The sequence below is a fragment of the Eschrichtius robustus genome, chromosome X (genome assembly GCF_028021215.1).
Source record: "Eschrichtius robustus isolate mEscRob2 chromosome X, mEscRob2.pri, whole genome shotgun sequence".
NCBI classification, from domain to species: Eukaryota; Metazoa; Chordata; class Mammalia; order Artiodactyla; family Eschrichtiidae; genus Eschrichtius; species Eschrichtius robustus.
The window spans coordinates 62,624,763-62,649,088 of NC_090845.1; the positions used below are offsets into that span (position 1 = coordinate 62,624,763).

At 54.3% G+C, this 24,326-nt stretch overlaps 1 protein-coding gene across 3 annotated transcripts; it reads left to right on the forward strand.

The window, feature by feature from the left end:
- Positions 1-4,450: 4,450 nt before the first annotated feature.
- On the forward strand, positions 4,451-22,522 carry NLGN3 (neuroligin 3). Of its 3 annotated transcripts, XM_068533116.1 has the most exons (7): positions 4,451-4,907; positions 5,544-5,603; positions 9,552-9,611; positions 11,198-11,347; positions 17,547-17,732; positions 20,245-21,034; positions 21,679-22,522. In XM_068533116.1, the coding sequence occupies exons 1-7, from the start codon at positions 4,451-4,453 to the stop codon at positions 22,520-22,522; spliced, it is 2,547 nt and encodes an 848-aa protein (XP_068389217.1). The 3 variants fall into 3 exon arrangements, with proteins under 3 accessions (XP_068389217.1, XP_068389218.1, XP_068389219.1); XM_068533117.1 differs by lacking the exon at positions 5,544-5,603; XM_068533118.1 differs by lacking the exons at positions 5,544-5,603; positions 9,552-9,611.
- Positions 22,523-24,326: the final 1,804 nt, after the last annotated feature.

Consider the following 24,326-nt stretch of genomic DNA (forward strand, 5'->3'; position numbering starts at 1 on the left):
CTGTATAGTTTGTCTCCATGGGAGGATACACCGCTGGGATTGGGGAGGGGCCGCTGGGCCAGAGGAAAAGTCACTGGAACCTGATTATCCTTCCACCCATCCCACATGCTGGGTTTTGAACAAGCTTCGGGCTGGGGTGTGACAGACACTGCTTACCCTTTTTGCCACCTTCTGTGGTCCCCATAATGTTCCAAGTGATATCCTAGATAGAGAACTTCCCTGAGTCACATTTCTGGGATGAAACATTGCCCTCCATTGGCAAGTGTCGCCACCACAAAGGTGGTGGAAGGACAGTATGGTTCTAGGAGGAAGAGAAACCAGCAAAAGGAAGCACCCTTTTCTCTCTCTGCTCTGTTGCTGGAACTGCTTGTTTTCACACGACCCACCATGGCAGTTACCCAGGGTGACCTGCTCACTCCCATTTTACAGTAGAGAAAACTCAAAAAACTGTTGCTCCAGGGTCACGTTTGGAACTGCGGCGGGGCCATTCTCGGCCCCCTTGCCTTCAGGTTTGGGGCCCTAGATCTAAGGCTATCCAGGAGAGCCAACTGGTTTACTACCATGGAGTCTTCTGGTATGCCCAGGCTGGAGCTGGAAGAGGGCCAGCCCCAGCCTCGTGGGTGGGTGGTACCAGATGATTTGACAACTTCAGGATACCGTCCAGGCCATAGTTGCACTCTATTACTGGGAAGTGTCAAGTGTGCTGGTAAAACCAGGAGCACCAGTCAATACCCAAGTTACAAAAAAAAAAAAAAAAATTCCCTCTTTGAGGTCCATGAAGCCCTTGCTCAGACGGGACTTACCAAGTTTAAGAGTTGTGTATACAAGGAGTGGAACTCCCTGACAGGGTAAAGTTGAACACGATTGAAGCTTTCTTCTGCCCTGTCCTATCCTGACAGAAACATTCTGAGGAGCTATAGGGGTAGAGGCTTGGCTGGGATAAGGGACACTCAGAGGGGCTTGGGGTGGGGGGCTACTGAAACTGGACAGGTGCACTACACACAGAAACACAAGACACAAAGACAGCCAGATCTGGAGGGGAGAGACTGAAATGGTCCGACAACTGGCACGCTGACAGCCGGAGTCTGACATGCCCCAGCAGAAAGGAACAGCATTGACCTTTGGGAAAGTGACAGGATGAGGGCAAAGTGCCTCTCCCCCCACACACACACCTCCTGGTTGCTGCTTGAGTGGTGCTGGTGCTGAGGAGAGGTGAGGGATGCCAAGTGAGGTGGAGGTGGGTCTCCGTGGAGTGTGACTGGGGACTCCTGCAGACAGTGCCTCAGTTTCTCCCTTTGTTTCAAGGTCTCAAGCTCTGCAGGTAAAGTTTGGACTAGCTGCCCCGGAAGATCACCTGACTGTGACTTGAGGGGTGTGAGAGAGAGGGTGGGGAGAGAGCTTGAGGAGAGCGTGCTTGAGCCATGGGAGGAATTGGGCCATGCCCCAGGACTTGAGCCATCTCTGGCACAAAAGGAGTTAATGGCAGGGACCGCGCCCCCCCGTGTCCGGGCACGCGCAGCGCGCCCCCTCGGTGCGCGGGCACAGCAGCCAGGCTGCCGGAGAGCAGATCTCGGGGATTCGGGTGCGGAGCCCTTGGCCTGGAGGCGATATGGGTGGTCCGTGGCCCGGTTCAGTCGCTCGCAACAGCCCGGGGAACAGGTGAGGCCGCCTGCCCCGGTCTCTCATCCTCTAGCTGCCCATACCTTGCCCCGATCCTATCCCCCACCCCCCAATCCTGGGGTGCTCCACTTCCCAGCCAGTGCTCCCCATCCATCTCAACCCCACGTTCTCCATCAGCACCCCTGACCCCCCCAATCCTCCCCCGCTTTTCTCCTCCACCTCCTCCCTGAATCCCGCACCCTTATCATCCTCCCGCCCATGGTCCCTCTATTTCCACAGCCCGGCCCGCATGCTCATCAAAATACCCCTCCTGAAGGCCCCCAGCCCCATTCCTGTATAGTACATTGCCAGTCCCCCCTCCCCCGCAGTGCAGCCCCATCCCTCTTCCATCATAGCATCTCACAGCCAGGCTCCCTCCCCCACTCTCTGCAGCCCCCCCCCAATGGAGGCCTTTATCCTATCCTCCCCCATTCCAATGCAGCTCCGTCCCCCAATACTATTCCGAACCCGCATAGCCCCCAATGCTGCAGTTCTTGACACCAGTCCATTCCTGCACAATGCCCTTCGCCCAATACTGCTCCAGCCCAGAAAGTACCCCCAGATGCCATTCTAATCCCCGGCATTGCCGCCTCCCCTTGTCTTCTCCCAAATTGCAAGTTGGACCAGGATGGAGATCTTGGCCTTGAAGACTCACAGTGGGTCCTAGGGTACAGAGGGCGTTTGGGGGTCGGTCGATTTGTCTAGGTGTTCACGGGGGGAGGGGCTGCAGGAAATTGACTCAAAGGAGAATGGCATTTGGTACTGAAGGGTTACTGGAGAGGGAGGCATCCTGAAAGGGTTAATGGAATTTGCGGGGAGGGGCGGCACCGAGGGAGTTAATGGTGTGTGTGGGGGGGTTGCTGGCGGGGAAGCCGTGTGAATGAGCGGTCTGTGCCCCGGAGTTGCCATGGAGACGGTGAATGGGGGGATTGTGTGAACTCAGCTGCGGACTATCCCCCCCCAACACACACACACACACACACACACACACACACACACACACACCCACTCCCTCCTGCCCCACCTCCCTACTCCTACCCCTTCCTTCCCCGTCCCCTCCTCTCCTCCACCCGGGTGCATTCTGGGCAGCGTCTGGGATCTAACCACCCATACTTTGCTCCCCTTTTCCTCTGAGCCCTCACCCCTTTAGTCGCTTTGCCCGCCCTCCCTCCTCCTCCTCCTCCTTTTTCTCTTTCCCTCCCTCTCCCTCTCCCTCTCCCTCTCTCTCTCTCTCTCTCTCTCACACACACACACACACACACACACACACACACACACACACACACGACACACACACACACACACACACATTCTCATTCCCCTCTCTCGGTGGCCGATTGCCGGGCGTTCCCAATCTCCCTCCCCCCACCCCTTCAGCCAGTTCTTAAAGGAGCAGGCCTACAATCTTGGAAGGCGGGAGAAATAGGGGGAAACTAAATTGTGTGTGTGTGTGTCCATGCGGAAGTGTCTGTGTGTGCCTGTGTATATGTGTTGACTATACAACTGTTTTGTCAGAAGGCCTGTGTGCCTCGAGTGTGTTGCTGTTTCTGTTTCTGTCTCCACCTATGTGTCACCATTATGCTGCATGTGTCTCTGGATATTTACCTATGCGATGTGTGTGTGATTATGTTTCAGTAAGTCTCTGCGTGTGTCTCTGAGTGTATCTCTCTGTGAGTCTCTGGCTCTGTGAAGCTCTCTGTCTCAGAATGTGGGACTATATGAGGCGATCTCTGTGGGTTTGGAATGTATGTCTCTGTGAGTGAACATCACGGTGTCTGTTGTCCCGGCTTGCTCTCTCTCACTCCCTCTTTCAGTGTTTGTGAGTTTATTTCTGTGAGTCTCTGAGTGTGTGTCCCCCGCACTCTGTTGTTTATTTTACACTGGCTGAGCATCAACAATGCCTAGGGTGCTAGGCAGAACGCTTTCTGCCTCAGTCTCTGGCACCCCATGTGAATTAGAGATAGCTGACAGAAAGGACCAAGGCTTAAGGATGTGGGAGCAGTGAGGGCTTTGAGAAACGTACAGGAGGGTCTGGGGACTCTGGTGAATGGCTGTCCTGCCCCCTGCCCTGCCAGAGGGAGACGGGGTCTCTCTGGGGGCCCCTTTGCCTATCTGCTGTGTTCCCTTCTTCTGCCTTAGTCCTGGAGTGAGGTTCACAATCCTACCGTCTCCTGACGTTGAGGTCCCTGTGTGGGGTCATGGGTCCTGGGGGCTGGGAGCCCAGTGTCCACGCAGCGTGCCCAGGAGCCTGAGCTCCATTTCCTGTTCTCCCATCGCCTACTACCACATGCTACTCTGGCTCCAGCTGACCCCGATGAGCTCCATTGGCTGAGGGGTTGAAGTCAGGGACTGGCAACTTGCAGTGGCAACAACTGTCAATCTGTCGACCCCCTTGGCTTTTCCAACCATGGCCCGGACACAGCGAATGGCTCTGACTGGCAGTGGAGATCGTCTGAGGGTCCCTGGAACCCCGGGCATGGGAAACCTCTCCTAACTGTAGGAGAATAGCCCAAGCGCAGCAGGGCCCCAAAGACCCACTCCATAGCCCTCCGCGACCATCTTGGATGACGCATACTTCCCTCTTTCCACAGGCCTGTCTGGCCCTGAGGGAGTCCCCTTTCTGAAGCTGTGGTGCTCGGAAGACCTGCTCTCTACGTTGCCGGGCACCTGTAGGTGTCCCTCGAGAGCTCAGTTTTGAGGTCCAAGTCAGTGTGGCCATGAAGGGGCTGCCTATTGGGCTGATGCTGTGACCCCGGAGTCTGCCTTTCCTGCCAGTCCCCCGGCCCGGAACATGTGGCTGCGGCTCGGCCTGCCCTCGCTGTCCCTGAGCCCCAAGCCCACAGTTGGCCGGAGCCTGTGCCTCACCCTGTGGTTCCTGAGCTTGGTGCTGAGGGCCAGTACCCAGGCCCCAGCACCCACAGTCAATACTCACTTTGGGAAGCTAAGGGGTGCCCGGGTACCATTGCCCAGTGAGATCCTGGGGCCTGTGGACCAATACCTTGGGGTGCCCTACGCGGCCCCCCCCATCGGCGAGAAACGTTTCCTGCCCCCTGAACCACCCCCATCCTGGTCGGGCATCCGGAACGCCACACACTTTCCCCCAGTGTGCCCTCAGAACATCCACACAGCTGTGCCCGAAGTCATGCTTCCTGTCTGGTTCACGGCCAACCTGGATATCGTCGCTACTTACATTCAGGAGCCCAACGAAGACTGCCTCTACCTGAACGTCTATGTGCCCACGGAGGATGGTGAGTGCGGCCAGGCACTGTGCCCTCCTTGCCTCCCACCTGCCCCGCTGTGTTTGTGGCTGGCATGTGGTGGTGTGCCGTGCAGCATGCATCTGTCTGTCTGTGAAAATGCTTCTAACCATCACTCTGCTTGGCCTCCCCCTTCCTCCTCCCTGTTCTTTCCTCTCCCAGCATTGTCCGAGCTCCCATGTGTGAGTGACACTGTTACCAGGAGGGGCCTGGCCAGGCCTGAGAGCTCTGACAGGTCTAGGGCCAGGTGCTGGATGGGGGTTCCCTGGGGGAGTATGGGTCACTACTGGCAGCTGCCCGCGGGAGGATGCTGGCGCCACCGGGCCCCCCTGTCGCCATTCCACCTGCTCTGAGAGGTGGTAGGTGTGTGTGGCCAAGGGAGCTGGGTGTGTGTGGGGGGCAGGGGGCAAGCCTGGTGGGCAGTGCTTAGGTGCCTCCTCTTTCACTAGCTGATGCCTCCTCCCGCGGGGGTCACACTAAGGTAAGTGACAGAAGCAAGGAGATGGTGGGACAGGCTCTCTGCCACGTGCCGCCTGCAGAGCAGCTCTTGGGGCCTGGGGGGGGTGCGGGTGCATGCCCCTGGGCAGAGGCCTCCTGTTATTTTTTAGTTTTTTATTCATTTTACAGTAAAGCGGATTTCCAAGGAATGCGCCCGAAAGCCCAACAAGAAAATTTGTAGGAAAGGAGGTAGGTAGCGAGCCGGCGGGGAGGGAGAGAGAGAGAGAGGGAGGGCTGCCTGCCCACCTGCCCTTGCCCCCGAGGACCCAGCCTTCCTTCAAGTAGCCCAGGCTCAGGGGGCGGTCGGTGAGCAGGCATAAGCTCCATCTCGTCCGAGGGCCCCGGCTGCTCTTCAGGAAGGCTCTGGTGGCCTAAGGCAGGTTCAGAGCAGAAGCGGCAACCCCATTTCTTCCAACCTTCCCAGCCCCAAAGTCCACCCTAAAGCGTGTGCCAAAGACAGAGCCAGTGGTTCCCTGTGGGACACCTCAGGAGAAACTCTAAGCCGCCGAGATGGAGCCAGAGGCTCTGACCTTCTCCTGGTGAGGGAGCCACCAGCTCATCCTTCCGTGCCCTTTCCCGGGTTGAAAGTCGAGAGTCAACTCTCCAGCGGTGGAGCTTAGACCAAACTGCAGCCAGGTGTAGCAACCCTGCCACCCCGCCCACCACCTCTGGCCAGGGCCTAGCTGAGTGACCCGGGCTAGCCTGGTGGCAGACCTTGCGGGTCTCCAGGAAGTGTGCACTCTGAAGGAGGCATGAGATCCCGAATTGCAAATTGACCCTCTTTCCGGGAGGAATTTGTCACCCTCCACCCATGTAATAATTCTTCCTGTTCAAATACCACTTTATGTTCTCTGCAAAGCACTTGCATACTTACCTCAGAAAATCCCCCCCACTTCTGTGGAAGCTTATGAGGCAGGAATTGGTATCCCAATTTTCCAGATGAGGAAACAGGCCCAGGGGAGTGACTTGCTGCTGCTCAAGGCCCCGTCGCTGGGCGGTGGCAGGGCCTGGACCAAAACCTGGGTCTCTTGACCCTCAGGGCCGTGTTCTTTCCACTGTAGCATGCGAGGCAACTCCCATCTGGTCATTCCCACTTCCCCTACTCTGAAACAAATGGTGAAATGTGGATGGGTTGAACCGAATTGGAAACAGTAAGACTAAGGAACAAGTGGAAAAGCACAGCCTGGTCCCTACAACCCTTTGGCAAGCTTGGAGTTTGTTTTCCTTTGAAATCATAGGGCGGGGTTCCCCCAAGTGGGGTCATCAGGATTCCTGGGGCTGAGTGCCCTCTACTAAGTAAGAATCTCTGCGGGCAGAGCCCGGCGATCTGCCTGTTGCGCTTTTGATGCTCACTGAAGCTTTGAGTGAGGTCTGCTGCCCTGGGGATAAGCGTTACACCACCTCCCCACACCCAGCCCAGGACCTCGCACTCAGAAGGCAATCAGTAAACATGTTTTTGCACGAATGAAGACGCATTGCGGTGCCACAGAAAGAGTATGGGTCTGGGAGCCACAAGCCTGACCGAGTCCCAGCTCTGCTGCTAACTCACAGTGAAACCCTAGACAAGTCTTTTCCTTTGAGAACCTCTGTTTCTGCATCTGAAGGTGGTAGGGGACTATTCTGGTCTTAACGTTCCATTAACGTATAAAAAATTTCAGGAAGAGGGTCTCTTAAACCTGCTCCTACTAGTTACTTGCTTACTCGGGTGCAGGGTGGCGGAGGGGGAGGCGATGACACTAACCATTTCCTAGGAGCAATGATCCCCCAGGGCACCAGTAAGAGCCTAGGGCAGTCCAGTCCAGTCCAGTCCTGAGAGTTTGGCTAGAGAGCCAACTGGACGCTCCAGTCAAGTTCAAACAAACACTTACCAATCGTGGTTGTTGACTATGGGCAAGGCCACGTGCTAGGTGCTGTTGGGACGTGGAGGGATACGAGGTGGAGGAAAGATTTAGAAATAACTAAAGACCTGATCGCTACTCTGAGGAAACTCCTAGCCTAGCATTGAAACTCAGCTGGTTTAGCTAAGCCCCACAGGCCGAGCTGGGAAGCGGGTTCCAGACAGCGTGGGAGAGGGCATCTGGTCATTTAGCTGCTCAAATGAGTTCCCTATCCAGGGCCTGTTGGCCGTTTGGAACAGACTTAAAAAGTCTGCCCCTCGGGGGAGACCCGTCCCCAGGGGTGGTTAGGGTTGTGATGTGTGCAGGGCAGGCAGGGCTGGCCCCGTTGGGCTCCTGCAGCAGCACAGTGTTGGGCTGGGGGATGGTGGTCGTGCTGGCCCGGGGGTGGGGGACAGGCATGGCAGCAAGGAGTTGCTCAGCGAGTGCTAAGCTGAGGGAGCAAAGGCATCTGTACGGAGGAGGCTGGGACAATGCAGCAACCCAGGGACCTTCCCAGAGGGGGGCAAATGGGGCGCATCTTCTAAGTCGGGGTCCAGGGGAAGCGAAGGATTTCCTGGGGAAGATATGCCCTGTCCCCCAACCTCCACCCCCATCAAGTTGGAGGGAATTCATGTTTAGGGATGGGTGATTCCTTGCCGTTTGGGGGTCTGTCTGCTGTGTGGGTGATGACACCCCAGGTCCCACAGGGTTTCTGAGGGCAGTACCGTCGTTGTCAGGTGTTAAGATGGTAGGTGCCCCGGGAGGTTCGGGAAGCCGGAGGCAGTTTCTGCCCCTCAGGCTGGGCTCTTGCCCTGGTTGAAAAGCCATTTTGTAATTGGAGGGCGGCTCCTGTTTTGATTAATAGCTGTACGGGAACCCAGAGCAGCTGAGAAAGAGGGCTATTTGCTGCCTCCAGGCCGAGAGTATCTGATGTCTTAGACAAGAGGATAAGCCCTGGGGTGCCAGCAGAATGACCTCTGTTTCCACACACTGACTAGCACCCAGGCGGTGGGTCCTCTTTCTCAAAGCCGTTCTCAAGATGAACTTCTCATCTCCTTAGAATGAGAAGGAGAATTGGGGCCCGCTCACCCAGGTCCTAAACGTCTCTCTTCTCTCCTCTAGTCTCTTCTTTTCTTTCCTTCCCTCCCTTCCCCTCCACCACCGCCTCCCCCATGCTCCACCTCTTTCCTGACTTATTTTTTCCCTTCCCTTTCCCCCCGTCCCAGAAAGGTGGCATTGTGCAGTGGAAAGACCATGGGCTTTGGAATCAAGCAGACCTGGGTTTGGATCTCATCTCTAGCACTTCCTAGCTGTGCAATCTTAAGCAAGTCACTTTGCCTCTCTGAACCTCAGTTTCCCCATCAGTGAAACAGGAATAAAGATAGTCCCTCCCTCATTGGGGTGTAAGGATCAAACAGTATGGCAGAAGTAGAGTGTCTGGCACATGGTAACCATTCGGTACATGGTAGGAGCTGCTACCATTATTCCTATCTCTGTTTTTTTTTCTCTCTCTCTCCCTCTCTCTCTTTCTCTCTCTCTCATGTCCCTTTCTCCTTTTCCCCTTCCTTCTCTCCCTCCCTCCCTCTCTGGCTCTCTTTCGATCTCAGAGCAATGCTTGCTGCTCTCAGGCCTGGTTCCTGTGGGCAGGAACCCCATTTGCCATTACCCAGAGCAGGCCCCAGTGAGGAAGACCGGAGGGAAAGCTTCATCTCCCATTTTCTCCTGTGGGAATCAGGGTCAGCTGAGGCCCAGCTTGAGCCTGCCCACTGGGCCCGAATAGCTCAAGGCTGGGGTCCCCGGCTCTGCCCTAACAGCTCATATCCGTATCTACACGTGCTGGCGATGCCGCCTCTCACCTTTGGCGCCTGCCCCTGCTCTCCAGCTCAGCCTGCCTGTGTACACACGTGCAGCCCCTTCCACCCGGGAGAAGTCCTTCCCCTGAGTGGGTCTCTGGCTCTGTGCCCTGGCCCACCTGCTGCTACCTCCTTCCTAACTGGGAAGGTGGTTGGTTGAGACAGGCTGCTGGGGACAGGGAGGCGCAGGGAGGCCAGCACAGCAGGGGCCTGCAACACTATCATCCTGATGAAGGTCTGGGCCTCAGCCCACCCATTCCCTCAGTTCTTGCCATCCCTCCTGCCTGTCCTGGGCCCAGGCCCAGAGCTGGCTTGCTGGGCCACACTGCAGTCATGCTGTTTTTGAATTCTCTCTCTGTTTTGTTCTCTGTTCTGTGCTGTTGTGTCTCCCCGTGTCTGGTCCCCAGGATCCGGCGCTAAGAAACAGGGCGAGGACTTAGCGGATAATGACGGGGATGAAGATGAAGGTATTTGGGGGCTGCAGGGCGCGGCGGCTGGTGCATGGCACAGAGCCCCTCCCCCTCTCGATGGGGAGAAGCCCCGTCTGTCTGTCTGTCCGTCCGTTGGTGTGTTTCTGTTCCTGTACAAGGCCGTGGGGCTGTTCATCCATCTTTGGCCTGGTCGGCCACTGGGAGTTCCAGGGTGATGGACACGGCTGGCGGGAGCAGGGGACCACGAGCAGAGCCATGGGGAGGGCATCCTCCTCGCCCCGGTCCCCACTGCCCAGAGACAGCTTCCTCCCCCATCTTCTGTGGTTCACGGGCACCTGCCCCTACTGAGCAGCAGGGAGAGTGGAGAGAAAGCAGGACTGAGGGGGGCGGGGGCGAGGAGAGGCACCTAGAACCTCCTTGGCCTTCGCCCAGAAAGAGAGAGATGGCCTCAGGGCCAGGGGCTGCACTAGGTTCAGGACAGGGCCACAAGGACTGGACCAAAGCACCGGGCTGAGGCCAGGACGCCACAGCCCAGTCAGTGGATGGCATAAGATCCTTGGGTGACGGTTGAACCAGTCTTCCTTCCTCCTCAGGAAAACAGGTTGTGTTTGCTCGGCAGCAGAGAGCATTCCCTTCTGCCTCCACGCCCCAGCCCTGGCCTGGGGGCCACACAGCTCAGGGGGGCCCACTGGTGGCTGGTAGGGCTGTGCCGGTGCGGCAGAGTGTGGTCCAGCTCACAGGCCGAGAGAGGCTTCAGGTCGAGGTGATCAGGCCGGGAGCCTTCTCGTGGCCGCCCAGCCCTGCCGCCGCACTGCTCGGGGCTTGGGAGCAGCCGCTTAAAGGTCTCTCGTTGAGTGGCCTCTGCGGAGGCTCCATCTTCATCTTAAAGCTGCCTGGAGGCAGGCTCTCTCATTCTTAGTTCTGCCCCCACCTCTTCCCCATCCCCAGTGTTTCCAGTTAAGTCTGCCTGATGCCCGGGGAGAATGGGGTAAACCAGCACATGGCTGAGAAACCATGTCAGTAAGGTTCTCCACCCCCCGACACACACACCCCCATCTCTGCCATTCACTCCCCTGTCCCCGTATTCTCCCTCGTTCTCTCCCTGTGCCACCCCCTATTCCCGCCCCTCTTGTCTCTGTCTGCACTGGGGGGCCAGCTGCTGCCAATGGCCGTATTTCCATGTAACTGGTCTAGTCCTGGGGGTTTCAGGGCTCCCCAGCCCCTGCTCTCTAAAGCCATGTCAGGTCCCAGGACTCCTGGGTGCCCGGGGCAGGGACTCACTGATCCAGCTAAGGGACCTGCCCTTTCTCTTCCCCCCTCCCCCTGTCCCTCAGGGCCCAGCCACGGCCGCTGTAGACCTAGCTGTATCAGGAACACCTGGCTGCCTTCTGCTGGGAGGCACTTGAAACCAGAGTCTTTAAAAACATCACCGACGTCCAACTTTCTCTGGCTGATGCTCAAGCTCCGGGCCGAACAGCCCCATGAGTCCTGCCCTCAGAGATGGCGGTGGTGTCCTGGCACCTGGGATAGCTTTGCTGCCCACACCCCCCCACCCAGGGCTGGCGGGGGTGGGGGAGGAAGGGCAGCCTACCCAGCCTGTGTCTCACCCCTTCTCCTTGCAGACATCCGGGACAGTGGCGCTAAGCCTGTCATGGTCTACATCCATGGAGGCTCTTACATGGAAGGGACAGGCAACATGATTGACGGCAGCGTCCTGGCCAGTTATGGCAACGTCATCGTCATCACCCTCAACTATCGGGTTGGAGTGCTAGGTATGGTTCCCTGCTGGGTGCCTAGAAGGAAGCCTGGGTTCTCAAGGAGGGAGGAAAGAAGGCTGAGGAGCTGAGAACAGGCCGCCTTGGTTCTCTAGCTGGTGCTAACGACCATGGCCACAACGTTGTTATCCCATAGCCCCTACCCAACTGCCCGGGGCTTCCCCACGGTGTCCCTAGGCCCGTTCCTGGAATGTTGAGATGCCACTGGAAATTCAATTCAAACTTCACACCTTCTCTTAGGTCTCCAGCCAGGTCTCTGGCTCCAGACTTTTGCCTGGCTGAGTTTTGTAGAGTCGATTCATTTTCTGGTGTCCTATCCTCATCCCTGCCCACCCACCCCACATCCCTAAACACCCCACACATGCACAGATATTCCTTCTAGCCAATCACATATCCACACACCCACATACCCTCACATGTCCACCGTCCACGCTGCCCACATGCACCCGCATGCATCTATTTCTCTCTCATCCCCCCAAGCACACGTACACACCCATACACATACAGACCCCTACATCTACATCTACAGACCCCCTCACATATATGCACATTCCCTCACCCCTCCATACACTGCACACGTATAGTCTCCCCGATGCGCATATCCACACACCCAGATGCTTCTCTACACTCCACATCCATACCGCACATCTACACAGATTTCTGTCACCTTCCATGCATGCGTACACACACACACACACACACACACACACGTTCCCATGTATCTCTCCCTCCACATCGCTGTATCCACATCTGTGCCCATATACACCACATGTGCCCCCACGCTCACGCTTTCCTCTACCCCCATAATACACTCTACACAAAGACCCACACCCTGCACGTCCACATCCGTGCACAAACCCCACATATATATACCTTAAATGTACACAAATATTCCTTCCACACATACACGGACAGATCCACGTCCCCCTAAACACCCCACTTCCACCTCTCCTCCAACAGCCACACACACACGTATGTCCCTCACCTTCCCTACACAAACACGAACCAGCGTTCCCCTCCCTACACATGCGGGAGCCATACCTGCACGTCCACACCTCCCCAGCCCACAGTACACAGATACTGCGCACGTACCCCTCATCTCCCTGCTTCCACAGCTACATACACATCCCATGCACTACGCTTACACATCTCCCCTTATATACACACCCACAGACCCCGATACACGTACCCATATACACATACACACACACACACACACACACACACACACACACACTCTTCCTATACACATCTGGCATATATATGTCCAATACATACATATGTACATATTCCTACCCCACAAATATACATGCATCCATATCCCCACACCTGGCCATCCATATCCGTACACGCATACACACTCATGCACACCCCACACTTACATATCCCATATACATACACTGCACATTTCTTCTACTCTCTCCACGCATACATCCCCATACACTCCCATCCATTACACCATCTCCCTCCCACACACACACACTTACTCCCCAAATACCTCCTGATACACACCCATATCCCCTTCCCCACTCCTACTCTATCACCCACACGCTTATTTTGGTGATTTAGGCTGCCCCTCTACCCTGTGCCTTCCTTGGTAACTGTTAATGCCTAACTGTGGCCAAGGTCTTGAGGTAAACAAGTGCCTCAGAGAGGGCGACCAAGCACACAGGGCCTCGCTCCCTTTCGGATGCTCACCCAGGCCTCCGAGGGCACACGCGGCCCCATAGCCCTGGAGTGGCACAAAGAAGCCAACTTCCTGCCCGGAGGGCTGGTGTCCTGAGTCCCAGTGGGTGTCTGGGCTGTTTCTCAGGTCTGCAGGCCTGGGTGCTGAACGAGCAATTAGGCACGGCTTACTCCAGGGCTTGTTGGCTGACAGGACCCTATTTTAATTTGCTTTTGAGTATGTGGCTTTGCCAGTTGGCATCCCAGAGGCCCCAGAGCCGCGTTTCACTTCTGGGTGCATCTACCTACACGGAAAGGCAATCTTCTCTTGACTTCCCCTTAATACTATGTGGGATAGCAAGACACCTTTTGGGAGTTCAGACGAGAGAAATGATATTCCCTGAAAAAAGTGGAGCCTGCGTTCCCTTCAGCGGCATCTTGATGCTGGGTGTGACGTATGCAGGGCGTCTCCCTGGCCTCTCCACAGTCTAGTGGGCTTTGGGTTTCATGGTTCTGCCACTGCTCCTCTGTCTCTCTGAGGAGTTGCCACAGACATCATGGCAAGACTCTGTTCTGTAAGCTGTTCTGTCCTGTTGAGAAAGGGGATCTGAGTCTCTGACAGTAAAAATGGTACCATGAAGGTGCCTGCAAACCCACGTACTTGGGCTGCATAGTTCCTGAAGAGTAATGCGTTTACAAACGTAATCACACACAGATACACAGGCACACGTGCGTGGTGGTTGAAGGCCAGAACTAACTGTGTTACTTTATTTTCTAAATGAGAGTGACAGAAAATATTCAACTCAGTTGCTTTTAAAAATCATCAACACAAAGCTCCAGTCTCTAAAGATCAATGGAAAGCACGGAGAATACTAAGAATATGCTTCAGTTCCAAATGATCGGACCAGGTAGGAATGAAAGAAAAGAGAGAGTGGAGCATCAGGGGAAAAGAGAGGAGAAAATAAGGAAGAGAAGGAAAGGACGGGAGAGAGAAAAGAGGATAAGAGTGACACACAGAAAGGAGGCAGAAAGGAGACAGAGGACTCAGGATTTGAAGTGTCAGTTGGGAGCTGTGGGCTGCACAGAAGGCTATTATTGCTGGCGAGCCCTCCCTATGATATCCTGGTTTGCTGATTACTTCACAACCCTTCAATTGCTCTAATCCTTAAGCTTGTATATCAGAAGTTCTTAACCTTTTGGGGAGTCTTGGACCCCTTTGAAATTCTGATGAAAGCTATGGACTCTTCCCCAAAAAAATGCATGTGCGTGCGCGTGCGCGCGCGCGCACACACACACACACACACACACACACACACACTTACAGAAATTATTTCATGGGTCCCACTGAAACTCATCCACGAAATTCAGGTTAAAAGACCCCACCACCACCACCTTACAACCTCCTCTCGTTTGGATAACCAGAACAGCACATCTCTGGGTAGGATTTTTATTCTTTGGGCTTAAATAGTTAATGATCAAACTAATATTACCCAAACCTCAGAAGGAGCCATAAACTGAGATTTGGCCAGAAGTTCCCCACCACTTCCTGTGTACCCTTTAGTGCCCGCTCTGGAACACAAATGTAATCAATAAGCCACTGATTGGCTTCTGGGTACATTCAAGATGTTTTTGTCTCTTGGCGCCAGATTTAGAACACGGGTTTGTCCCTGAATCTTGGGGATTTTGCTGTAGAGCTGAGGCTTTGTTGTTTTGTTTCCCAAAACATCCCAGAACAGGTGGCCAGTTTTGAACCTCAATTATATGCATTCATTCACCCTCCCCCCCATCAGCTTCTCTGAGCCCTGAGCCCAAACAGACGGTTTCCTCCAAGGTGCTTCTTTAGACATCTTGGTGATTCATGTATTTGGAGAATGTCACAGGCTATTCCATGGATCCCATCCAAGGCAGAGGGGTAGCTATAATTGGAGAAGCCCCCACTGGGCTTGAGACCAACAAAAGAAAGGGACCCCAGCAGGGTACAGGATGTGGATATCCCTGGGGCTGAGGAAGTAGGGGCTTGCCGAGTTTTATTCTGGGTTTCAGAATTTAATCCTACATTCTTGCTCAGGTACCCTTCGGGCAAACTGAAAACCTGGTAAATGTCAAGCCCTGGGTGACACAGATACCTGGTTTTGATACAATGTGCCAGATTCCCCCGTCTTCTGTTGACAAGCAGCTTACCGTGCACTGCAGTATAAACTTGGGCCCAGGGAGACTGGCTCAGATTTGCTCTAACAGTTTGTGGAGTTTGGTGTTTCAGCCCTCATTCTCACATGGTTTCTGTGGGTGACTGAGTTACTGGGGAGCTAGTAGCGAGTGACCGCTCTCCCAGACTGACAGGTTTTTGTGTGCTTGTGGTCGGCGACGTTTGCTGTATCATCTGCCTGAGCCTGTGGGATAGAGCACTTCAAGCAGGACGCTTGTGGTAGGATGGTTGGCATGACGTCATCCACAGGCTTTAGTGCCTCTTATCCTGAGGTTTGTGGGATCTGAGGGAGCAGAGAGTGATGGTCAAATCCTCCACCCAGCCCTTTCAGACCTTTGCTTCTAACCCGGGAAATTGGTACATGTTGGAGAAATCTACTGCATCCAAATGCAGGCTCTTCCTGCTGGTTAGGACAGACGTATTTGACACATTTCACTGAACGATACCTTGGCAAAGACCGAAGCCAAGTCTGCTATTGCGTGAATAAGAGAAAAGGAAGAGAGAAAACAGGGGAAGGAGAGAGGAGGGAGAGAGCACAGGCAGGCTAAGAGAAACACATAGTGATTTTTGCCGGAGGGTCGCAAGGCTTGGACAGCCGGGATGGATCTCGGTCAGCATACTTTCTTAAGACTTGCAGGAGCAACTTCAGCTTGTGAATGAGCCAGGCAAAGGAGAAGCTGGTTCTCTTGTCTAGAGGAACAAGAGCTCCTCCGTTCATCCTCATTCAGGCTTTCTCTAATTCCTTCTCATTTCCTCATCGGGAACCTGGGGCTAAAGAGGGCTTGTGACTAAGTCCTGGGAGGAATAACTAAGTACTTTACACACTTAATTGCACCAAAGGTAAATTAATAACACACTTGAAGAGGGTGAAATGAGCTCTTTTACAGAAACTAGAAACAAAAGGACTCAAGAAAGACAGTGATGGGGTCTCGTGCCTGCTTGAGCCTAAGTTCAGCTTCTGCCCGTGGACTACCAGGACCGTCAGAGAACTCTCCGTGAGCTGCGGGAGCCTCCTCAAACATGGCCTCCCACAAAGTTGATCCCAGGGGCTACAAATGAGCTTTTAACTGTGGGGCCAAAAAATACTCACCCAGGTATAGGTTTCCAATGTGTAGGAGCACCACAGCTACCCACTTGGAAAGAACCTTTCTAAAAGCCTAGGGCAGGAGAAGATAGAGCTTTCCAAGGAGCCTAAGGATCAGGGAAGAGAGAAAAAATGAAGCAGCAAGATCAGACTAAAATGGAAGCAGGGTGGGGGGGAATATAGGACATCTCTGTGGGATAGCCAGCAGGTGGGCGGGAAGGTAGTTGCCATGGCAACAAGTCTCCACAGCAGCAAATCCCAGCAGGTGGGTGGGAAGGTAGTCTCCATGGTGACATGTCTCCTCAGCAGCAAATCCCAGTGGGTGGGCAGGAAGACCTGTTTCTGTGGTAACCGCACTGCACTGACTTCCCCATTTCTCCACTAGACGAAAAAGATGGTCTAACCCAGTGGTTTTCCAACTTTAGCAGGCATCAGAATTACCTGGAGAGCCTGTTAAACACACGGATTGCTGGGCCCCATCCCCAGAGTTTTCGATTCATTAGGTCTTGGAGGAGGGGGAAGTGAGGACCTGCCATGAGAATGAAGAGAAGGGGGCATCCGAGACCCTGGAAGGAAGTGGAAATGGACGACCTTGGACAGGAGGGGCAAGGAGGGCTTAGGAACTGTAGCCTCTTGGGCTCTTCACTTCCTCCAGAGAGAGGAGGATGGGGAAAGAGAAGTAACTATAGATGTGTAACGTGCTGAGCATATTCGAGATGCTTATGTTCATTTTATCCTTGTTACAGCCCTTTGAAGTATTTCATCCCCATTTTACAGAAGAGGAAACTAGAGCCCAGAGATTCTCAATAACTTGCCTAAAGCTACATGGCCAGTAAGTGGTAGAGCCAGGACTCAAACCAAACTGACTCCAGGGTCCCTGCTCTTTCCACTCTATCTTGCCAGGTGCTAGGGTAATGTCCCGGCTGGTACATCAGGGCAGAGGATGCTGGGTCCTGGTCATTTGCAGTTCCTGCAGTTTTAAGTCTCCCAGCTGGATGCATCCCTTTTGAATGGTTTGGAGACCTCGCCTTCCAAACTGGAGAATGGGTGGGAGGTAGGAAGCTGATCCTTCCTATAGTGATGGCGCTGGTCCTTGCGGAACGGAGCAATGGTTAATGCTAGCTGGGTGGAAAGAGCTGCGCTGCATGCTCATCCTCCGTCCTCATGCCCCCAACTGTCACCGTCATCCAAGTCCTCCATCCCTCCACCTTCACTGTCCTCGTGCCCTTTGTTGAATCCAGGTTTCCTGAGCACTGGCGATCAGGCTGCCAAGGGCAACTATGGGCTCCTTGACCAAATCCAGGCCCTCCGCTGGGTGAGCGAGAATATCGCCTTCTTCGGTGGCGATCCCCGCCGTATCACCGTCTTTGGCTCGGGCATTGGCGCGTCCTGTGTCAGCCTCCTCACGCTGTCGCATCACTCTGAGGGTGAGTAGCTCTTGGAACGAAACAGGAACTAGACAAGTGCTGGCCGCCGACCCTGAGCCCCAGTCCCTCCAGGCTCCAGGGTGCCCAATTCCATGTCCCAGGAGCATCCAGGGGAGTCAGCAGCCCTCACCTGCCAGCTCGGTGTCCCTTTGGGGAGAAGTGGAAGGGAAATGTTTCTCAAGGGGAAGATGTAATTCTCCCACTGTGAGAGAGGGAAGGAGAGAATCCCATTTACATCTTGAGAAAGGAATGTTCTCCTGATGTGGGAGTCTTATTGAGGAGCGTGGGAGTAGAATGTCTCTCTGAAGGACAACGGCTCTTTTTGGGCGGGGGGAAATCTTTCCGTGTGGGAAGGACACATGACTTCGGGTAGAGCTCTAGAGTGGAAATTAGTTTTTAGGTGTAAGAAACATTCTCTGCCTTTCTCGCTGAAGAACAAGTCTGTGCAAGACGGGAACTGCCCTTGACGGCGGCGGGGGGGTGGGGGGGGGGGAGAGATGGGACCGAAGTGAGGATTACAAACCTGCGGGTGGGCTTTGTCTGAGGGATGGCGAGCTCTTATCAGACTCCAGACCAGACCTCTCCCGCCCCCCCGGGCTGTACAACCCCCTCTAAGGGAGACTTTCATTTTTAGCCCAAAGGGAAACCTCTCTCCTTGCTGTGGGTCCCCCTGCCAGTGACCCTTCCAAGGGGACCAAATAGGGCCTTTTTTTTTGCTCAGCAGGAAGTGTTCTCTTCACCTCTGGACTATAAGAGCCCTTTCTACCTCTGAGAGGCAAAGATGAGCTTCTCGCAAAGAAGAGATCTTCCCAAAATAAGTGTCCTTCTCCAAGATAAGGAAAGCCGTAAGAGAGGACACGGTTTTGTACTGAAATCAACCTTATGAGTTAGTGATATTCTAACAGGAAGACTTGCAGTCTCTCTTTGAAGAAGGCCTGTCTTTCTGAAGGACAAAAATCACCTTCTCTTACCTAGAAATTCTGTCTCTATCCCTCCAGGGACTCCGTGAGGGAAGACTAAGGTGGGATGTAGGGAATGTTGGATGTACATCCCTCCTTTAGAATATGTTTCTAGGTGACAGTACGGGAACAGGAATTCCTTTTTTTCCACCAAGGAGGGTGAAGTGACTAGTTGTGAGGGTGCCTCTGTTTGGAAAGAGGAACGGTGCCTCCTCTGATTAGGGACTATTTCCCTGGGAGGAGAAGGCCTTTTCTTGGTGTGCTGCTATTTTCTGTCTCATAGGGGGCCTGCGTCCCTGGAGACCTGGCTGCTTTAAAGATTTATTCTCTTGGGACTTCCCTGGTGATCCAGAGGTTAAGACTTTGCCTTCCAGTGTAGGGGGTGTGGGTTCGATCCCTGGTCCAGGAGCTAAGATCCCACGTGCCTCGTGGCCAAAAAACCAAAACAGAAAACAGAAGCAATATTGTAACAAATTCAATAAAGACTTTTTTAAAAAATCTAAAAAAAAAAGAGATTTATTCTCTCTGTTTTTCTGTAACTGATTAATGGAGAATAATCTTTCAAAAAGTGAGGCTCACTTAAGTACTCATCTATATTTCTCTCCCTCTCTTTTTCACCCATGCAAACTCCCTTTCTCTCTCTCTCTCTTTTTTTTTTTTTTTTTGGCCGCACCATGCGGCATGCAGGATCTTAGTTCCCTGACCAGGGATCGAACCCGTGGCCCCTGCATTGGGAGCATGGAGTCTTAACCACTGGACCACCAGGGAAGTCCCGTAAACTCCCTTTCTCTTAGAGGAACAGAACTGTGCACCTGAGGGCCAGGTTCTCCCTTACTTGGAATTGTTGGGGCCAGAGAGAGAATGATACCTTTTTCTCTAGGGGGGAAGAATCATCTACTTTTTGAGTTTGGGGGACTGGTTCCCTCTCACCTAGGGGGAAATCTGGATCTGAGGCAGCAGTAGCTTCAGGAAAAGGAAAGTGTCTGTGGAGGTTACAGCCTGGGAGGGCACGTTCCCTGGAGACTTTCAGACCATAGGGCCTTTGCCCTCGGGAATCTTTCCCTAAACTCCCAGAATGTGAGGCTCTCTCCTGCCTGCATTTCTCATCTCTCATGAAAAAGACCCCTTTGTGGTGGAAGCGCCAGCTCCCTGGTGGTGTGCTGGCACAGAGCTGGGCCCAGCTGGGCAGGAAGCAAGAGGGGAAGACAAGGAGAGATAAAGAGAGGGAGCGTAAGGAAGCTGATGTCTGGGACCCAAGGGGTTAATTCTTCCTGGCGTTTCCTTAACCCCCAAGTTACCAACCATCACCCAGAATAAGGAAGCAAGAAGCAGGCAGGGGACCAGTCAGGAAAGGAGCCCAACAACCCCTCCTCTGGCCCTAACCCATCATTCCAGCCGAAAGGGTTACTCGTCCTTCGCAGTCCATTCAACCCAGAGGGCAGCCTCAGTAACAAAGGAATGAGGTGTTCGATCTGTCCCTCAGGGACGAGCAAGGGAGGCTTAGGCTGTGAGAGACACGACAGATCTGACCTGGTGCTGCTTATTTTCTATAGGGCTTTTCCAGAGGGCCATCATCCAAAGTGGTTCTGCTCTGTCCAGCTGGGCTGTGAACTACCAACCGGTGAAGTACACCAGCCTGCTGGCAGACAAGGTAGGCTGTAACGTGCTAGACACCGTCGACATGGTGGACTGTCTTCGGCAAAAGAGTGCCAAGGAGCTGGTAGAGCAGGACATCCAGCCTGCCCGCTACCATGTGGCCTTTGGCCCCGTGATTGACGGTGATGTCATTCCTGATGACCCGGAGATTCTCATGGAACAGGGCGAGTTCCTCAACTATGACATCATGCTAGGTGTCAACCAGGGTGAGGGGCTCAAGTTTGTGGAAGGGGTGGTGGACCCTGAGGATGGTGTCTCTGGCACTGACTTTGACTACTCAGTCTCCAACTTTGTGGACAATCTGTACGGCTATCCTGAGGGTAAGGACACCCTGCGGGAGACCATCAAGTTCATGTACACAGACTGGGCAGACCGTGACAATCCTGAGACCCGCCGTAAAACACTGGTGGCGCTCTTCACTGACCACCAGTGGGTGGAGCCCTCAGTGGTGACAGCTGATCTGCACGCCCGCTATGGCTCGCCTACCTACTTCTACGCCTTCTACCATCACTGCCAGAGCCTCATGAAGCCTGCTTGGTCAGACGCAGCTCATGGGGATGAAGTACCCTACGTTTTCGGTGTCCCTATGGTAGGCCCCACTGACCTTTTCCCCTGCAACTTCTCCAAGAATGACGTTATGCTCAGTGCTGTCGTCATGACCTACTGGACCAACTTTGCCAAGACCGGGTAAGGAGAAATTGGGGGTTCTTCTTTGGGGCCCCAGCATGCCCTCCCCTCTGCTCCTCTATCCAAACCTCTTCCATCATCTCCCTTCCTAAGAAGACAGTCCCCAAATCTTGATTGGTAACCCCTTCATCCCTCTTCCTACGTCCCCCTTTCTAGTCTCTCATGCCATTTCCTTCCCTTAAAAATTTTGTTGAGGCTCAGAACTCAGTTAGCATTAGGACTGAGCAGGAGTGAGAGTTACTGGCAGAGCTATGGGATTCAAGTTTAGATGGTCGGAGGCCATGTGAAGTGGGAATAAAGTACATTCAGAAAGAGCTTTTAAAGGGCTCTCGGAAAAACTGGGCAGCTGAAAAGATTGATGGGTGCTCTGTAGCTTGTGAGAAGAAGAAGCGTCCTATAGGTTGATCTCACAGGATGGGCGCAGGGAAGGATGAGATGCTTTCCATGATGCCATGGGCAATAGGAGTTCAAGGCCTGGGGACAAAGAGGGGTATGGACAGAGGGAAGGACCCTGAAAAAGATGGAAATGGTGGGACATTTTGGACTGGGAAAGGGGTTTAGGGCTGGGTGTTGAGAGGAAGAATCCTGGGCCCCTTCCTCGTCTAGGTAGAGTGGTGACCCCAGATTTCCATGTGGTATTTCAGGGATCCCAACAAGCCGGTCCCCCAGGACACCAAGTTCATTCACACCAAGGCCAACCGCTTTGAGGAAGTGGCCTGGTCCAAATACAATCCCCGAGACCAGCTCTACCTTCACATCGGCCTGAAGCCAAGGGTCCGCGATCATTACCGTGCCACTAAGGTGGCCTTTTGGAAACACCTGGTGCCCCACCTATACAACCTGCATGACATGTTCCACTACACGTCCACAACCACCAAAGTGCCGCCCCCGGATACCACCCACAGCTCCCACATCACCCGCAGGCCCAATGGCAAGACCTGGAGTACCAAGCGGCCAGCCATCTCCCCCGCCTACAGCAACGAGAACGCCCAAGGGTCCTGGAACGGGGACCAGGATGCAGGGCCGCTCCTGGTGGAGAACCCTCGTGACTACTCCACTGAATTAAGCGTCACCATCGCCGTGGGGGCCTCCCTCCTCTTCCTTAATGTCCTGGCCTTCGCCGCCCTCTACTATCGGAAGGACAAGCGGCGTCAGGAGCCCCTGCGGCAGCCCAGCCCTCAGAGGGGAGCCGGGGCTCCTGAATTGGGAGCTGCTCCCGAGGAGGAGCTGGCAGCACTGCAGCTGGGCTCCACCCACCACGAGTGTGAGGCGGGTCCCCCCCATGACACCCTGCGCCTCACTGCACTGCCCGACTACACGCTGACCCTGCGGCGCTCCCCTGATGACATCCCACTCATGACCCCCAACACTATCACTATGATCCCCAACTCCCTGGTGGGGCTGCAGACATTGCACCCCTATAACACCTTTGCCGCAGGGTTCAACAGTACCGGGCTGCCCCACTCACACTCCACCACCCGGGTATAGCTGCAGCCCAGAGCACAGCATATATCCCGGCTCTGTCCCTCCCGGATCCACGAACACACACACACACACACACACACACACACACACACACACACACACACACACACAGACATATATGTATACGCACGCACCCACATCCGACAGCAGACCCACCTGCACAAACATAGACAGATGTGGGCATGCACCCGCATGTGCAACAACACAAATAAGGAAGTAAACCTGAACAAACCCTTCAAATGGGGACGCAAACGAGTCCTTGGGAAACTGAGGACCCGTGGAACAGCAGCTGAAGCCGGCTCCCCGAGCCTGACCACAGACACTACTGGGGAGCCTGAAGCACCAGCTGGACACCCCCTTGGTGCTCGCCTTCCACCTCTCTTGGAACTGCACCACCGACCAACTCCAGACTTGGGAGCTTTAAAGAGCAGAGTAGCTCTTTCTCCCCCAGACTTGGTCTTTTTTCTGGGTCTTGTTTTTGTTGATTTTTTTTAAAAAAATTTTGGAACAAATGCTTCTCCAACCGGTGGGTGCAAAGAAGCTCCGGAAGGGAGGGCTCCAGGCCCAGGTCTCTCTGGCTCTGGAACTCCCAGTGCTCACACAATCTGACCAAGGAACATGGCCCCCACGAAAGAAACAGGTTCGAGCAAAACCATGGGGAGAAGGAGGAAGGGGCTCTCACTGGATGGGGTTGGAGGGCCTTAGGGGGCAACTTGCCAGCCACCTCTGTATCTCTGCGGAGGGCTGCAGAGACCACAGGGTGACCTGCGTCCCCCAGAGGCCAGGAACATCGGCCTAGCTAGACCAGGCAGGGGACTGCAGATTTGGTGAAGGAGGTTTTGTGGAGGCCATGTGATTATCGGTGCCCCGGGTACAATCTGGGTTCTGCCTCTGCCCTTGGGGTAATGCTATCAGAAATTCCCCCCATTTTCTTTACAGAGTCTCTTTTGTGTCTGTCATTTCTCTTTCAAAAAGGTGGTGTTTTTTGTTGTTGTTGGCTTTTTTTTTTTTTAAAGAAAAGTTCTTAAAACACTAACGGAAACCCACGGAGTTTGTCCTTTGTAAAAATTTTAAACACAGTGTCTTGATATAAAAATAAAAAATCCAGTTAGCACTCCCAACCTGCCTCCCTTGCACAGGCCTTGCCCAACAGACCTCCCGGCAGGGCGCCTCCCTCTGCATCCTGTGCCTTTAAGCTGATACAAGTCTGGGCAGCACACTACCGGCCCCCTGCACGAAGGCCTCTCCAATCTTAATCAAGTTGCAGTCCCCACCCCCCTACCCCCCCCAACGCTCTGGGTTCCTGCAGCTGAAGCCTTCTCTCGGCACCTCGGGCCTCCTGATGAAACGTCAAAAAAGACACTTCCTTCTTCACTGCACCACTCTGCTGCCGCCGCTGCCTCTGCCACTGCCACCATTGCCACCACCCCGCCCTCGTCCTGGACTGGGGGCTGGGAGGAGGTCTGCCCTCTAACGTGCTGAAATTCTTTTTCGTGTCTGAATCCAGTGCAGCATCAGATATGTGGACTCCCTGGCCTTGGGTGACTGACAGAGCAGGGGGCCCTCTCCCCCAGAGATACTGGTTTCCTGGTCTGTGAATTAGAATTGGAGGAGTCATTGGGGCTCTGGGAGCATTCCTCTCCAGGATCGTGATCAGTGGCTCCCTGTCAACCCTGGGGGACAGATTCAATGGGCTCCGCAGAGTTAGCCTTATGGTATCGTATTATTCTCAGTGCCTTGAAGGACTGAACCAGGAGTCTGCTCATCAAGTGTGACAGTTGGGCGGGGTTGCTGACACCTCAGAAAC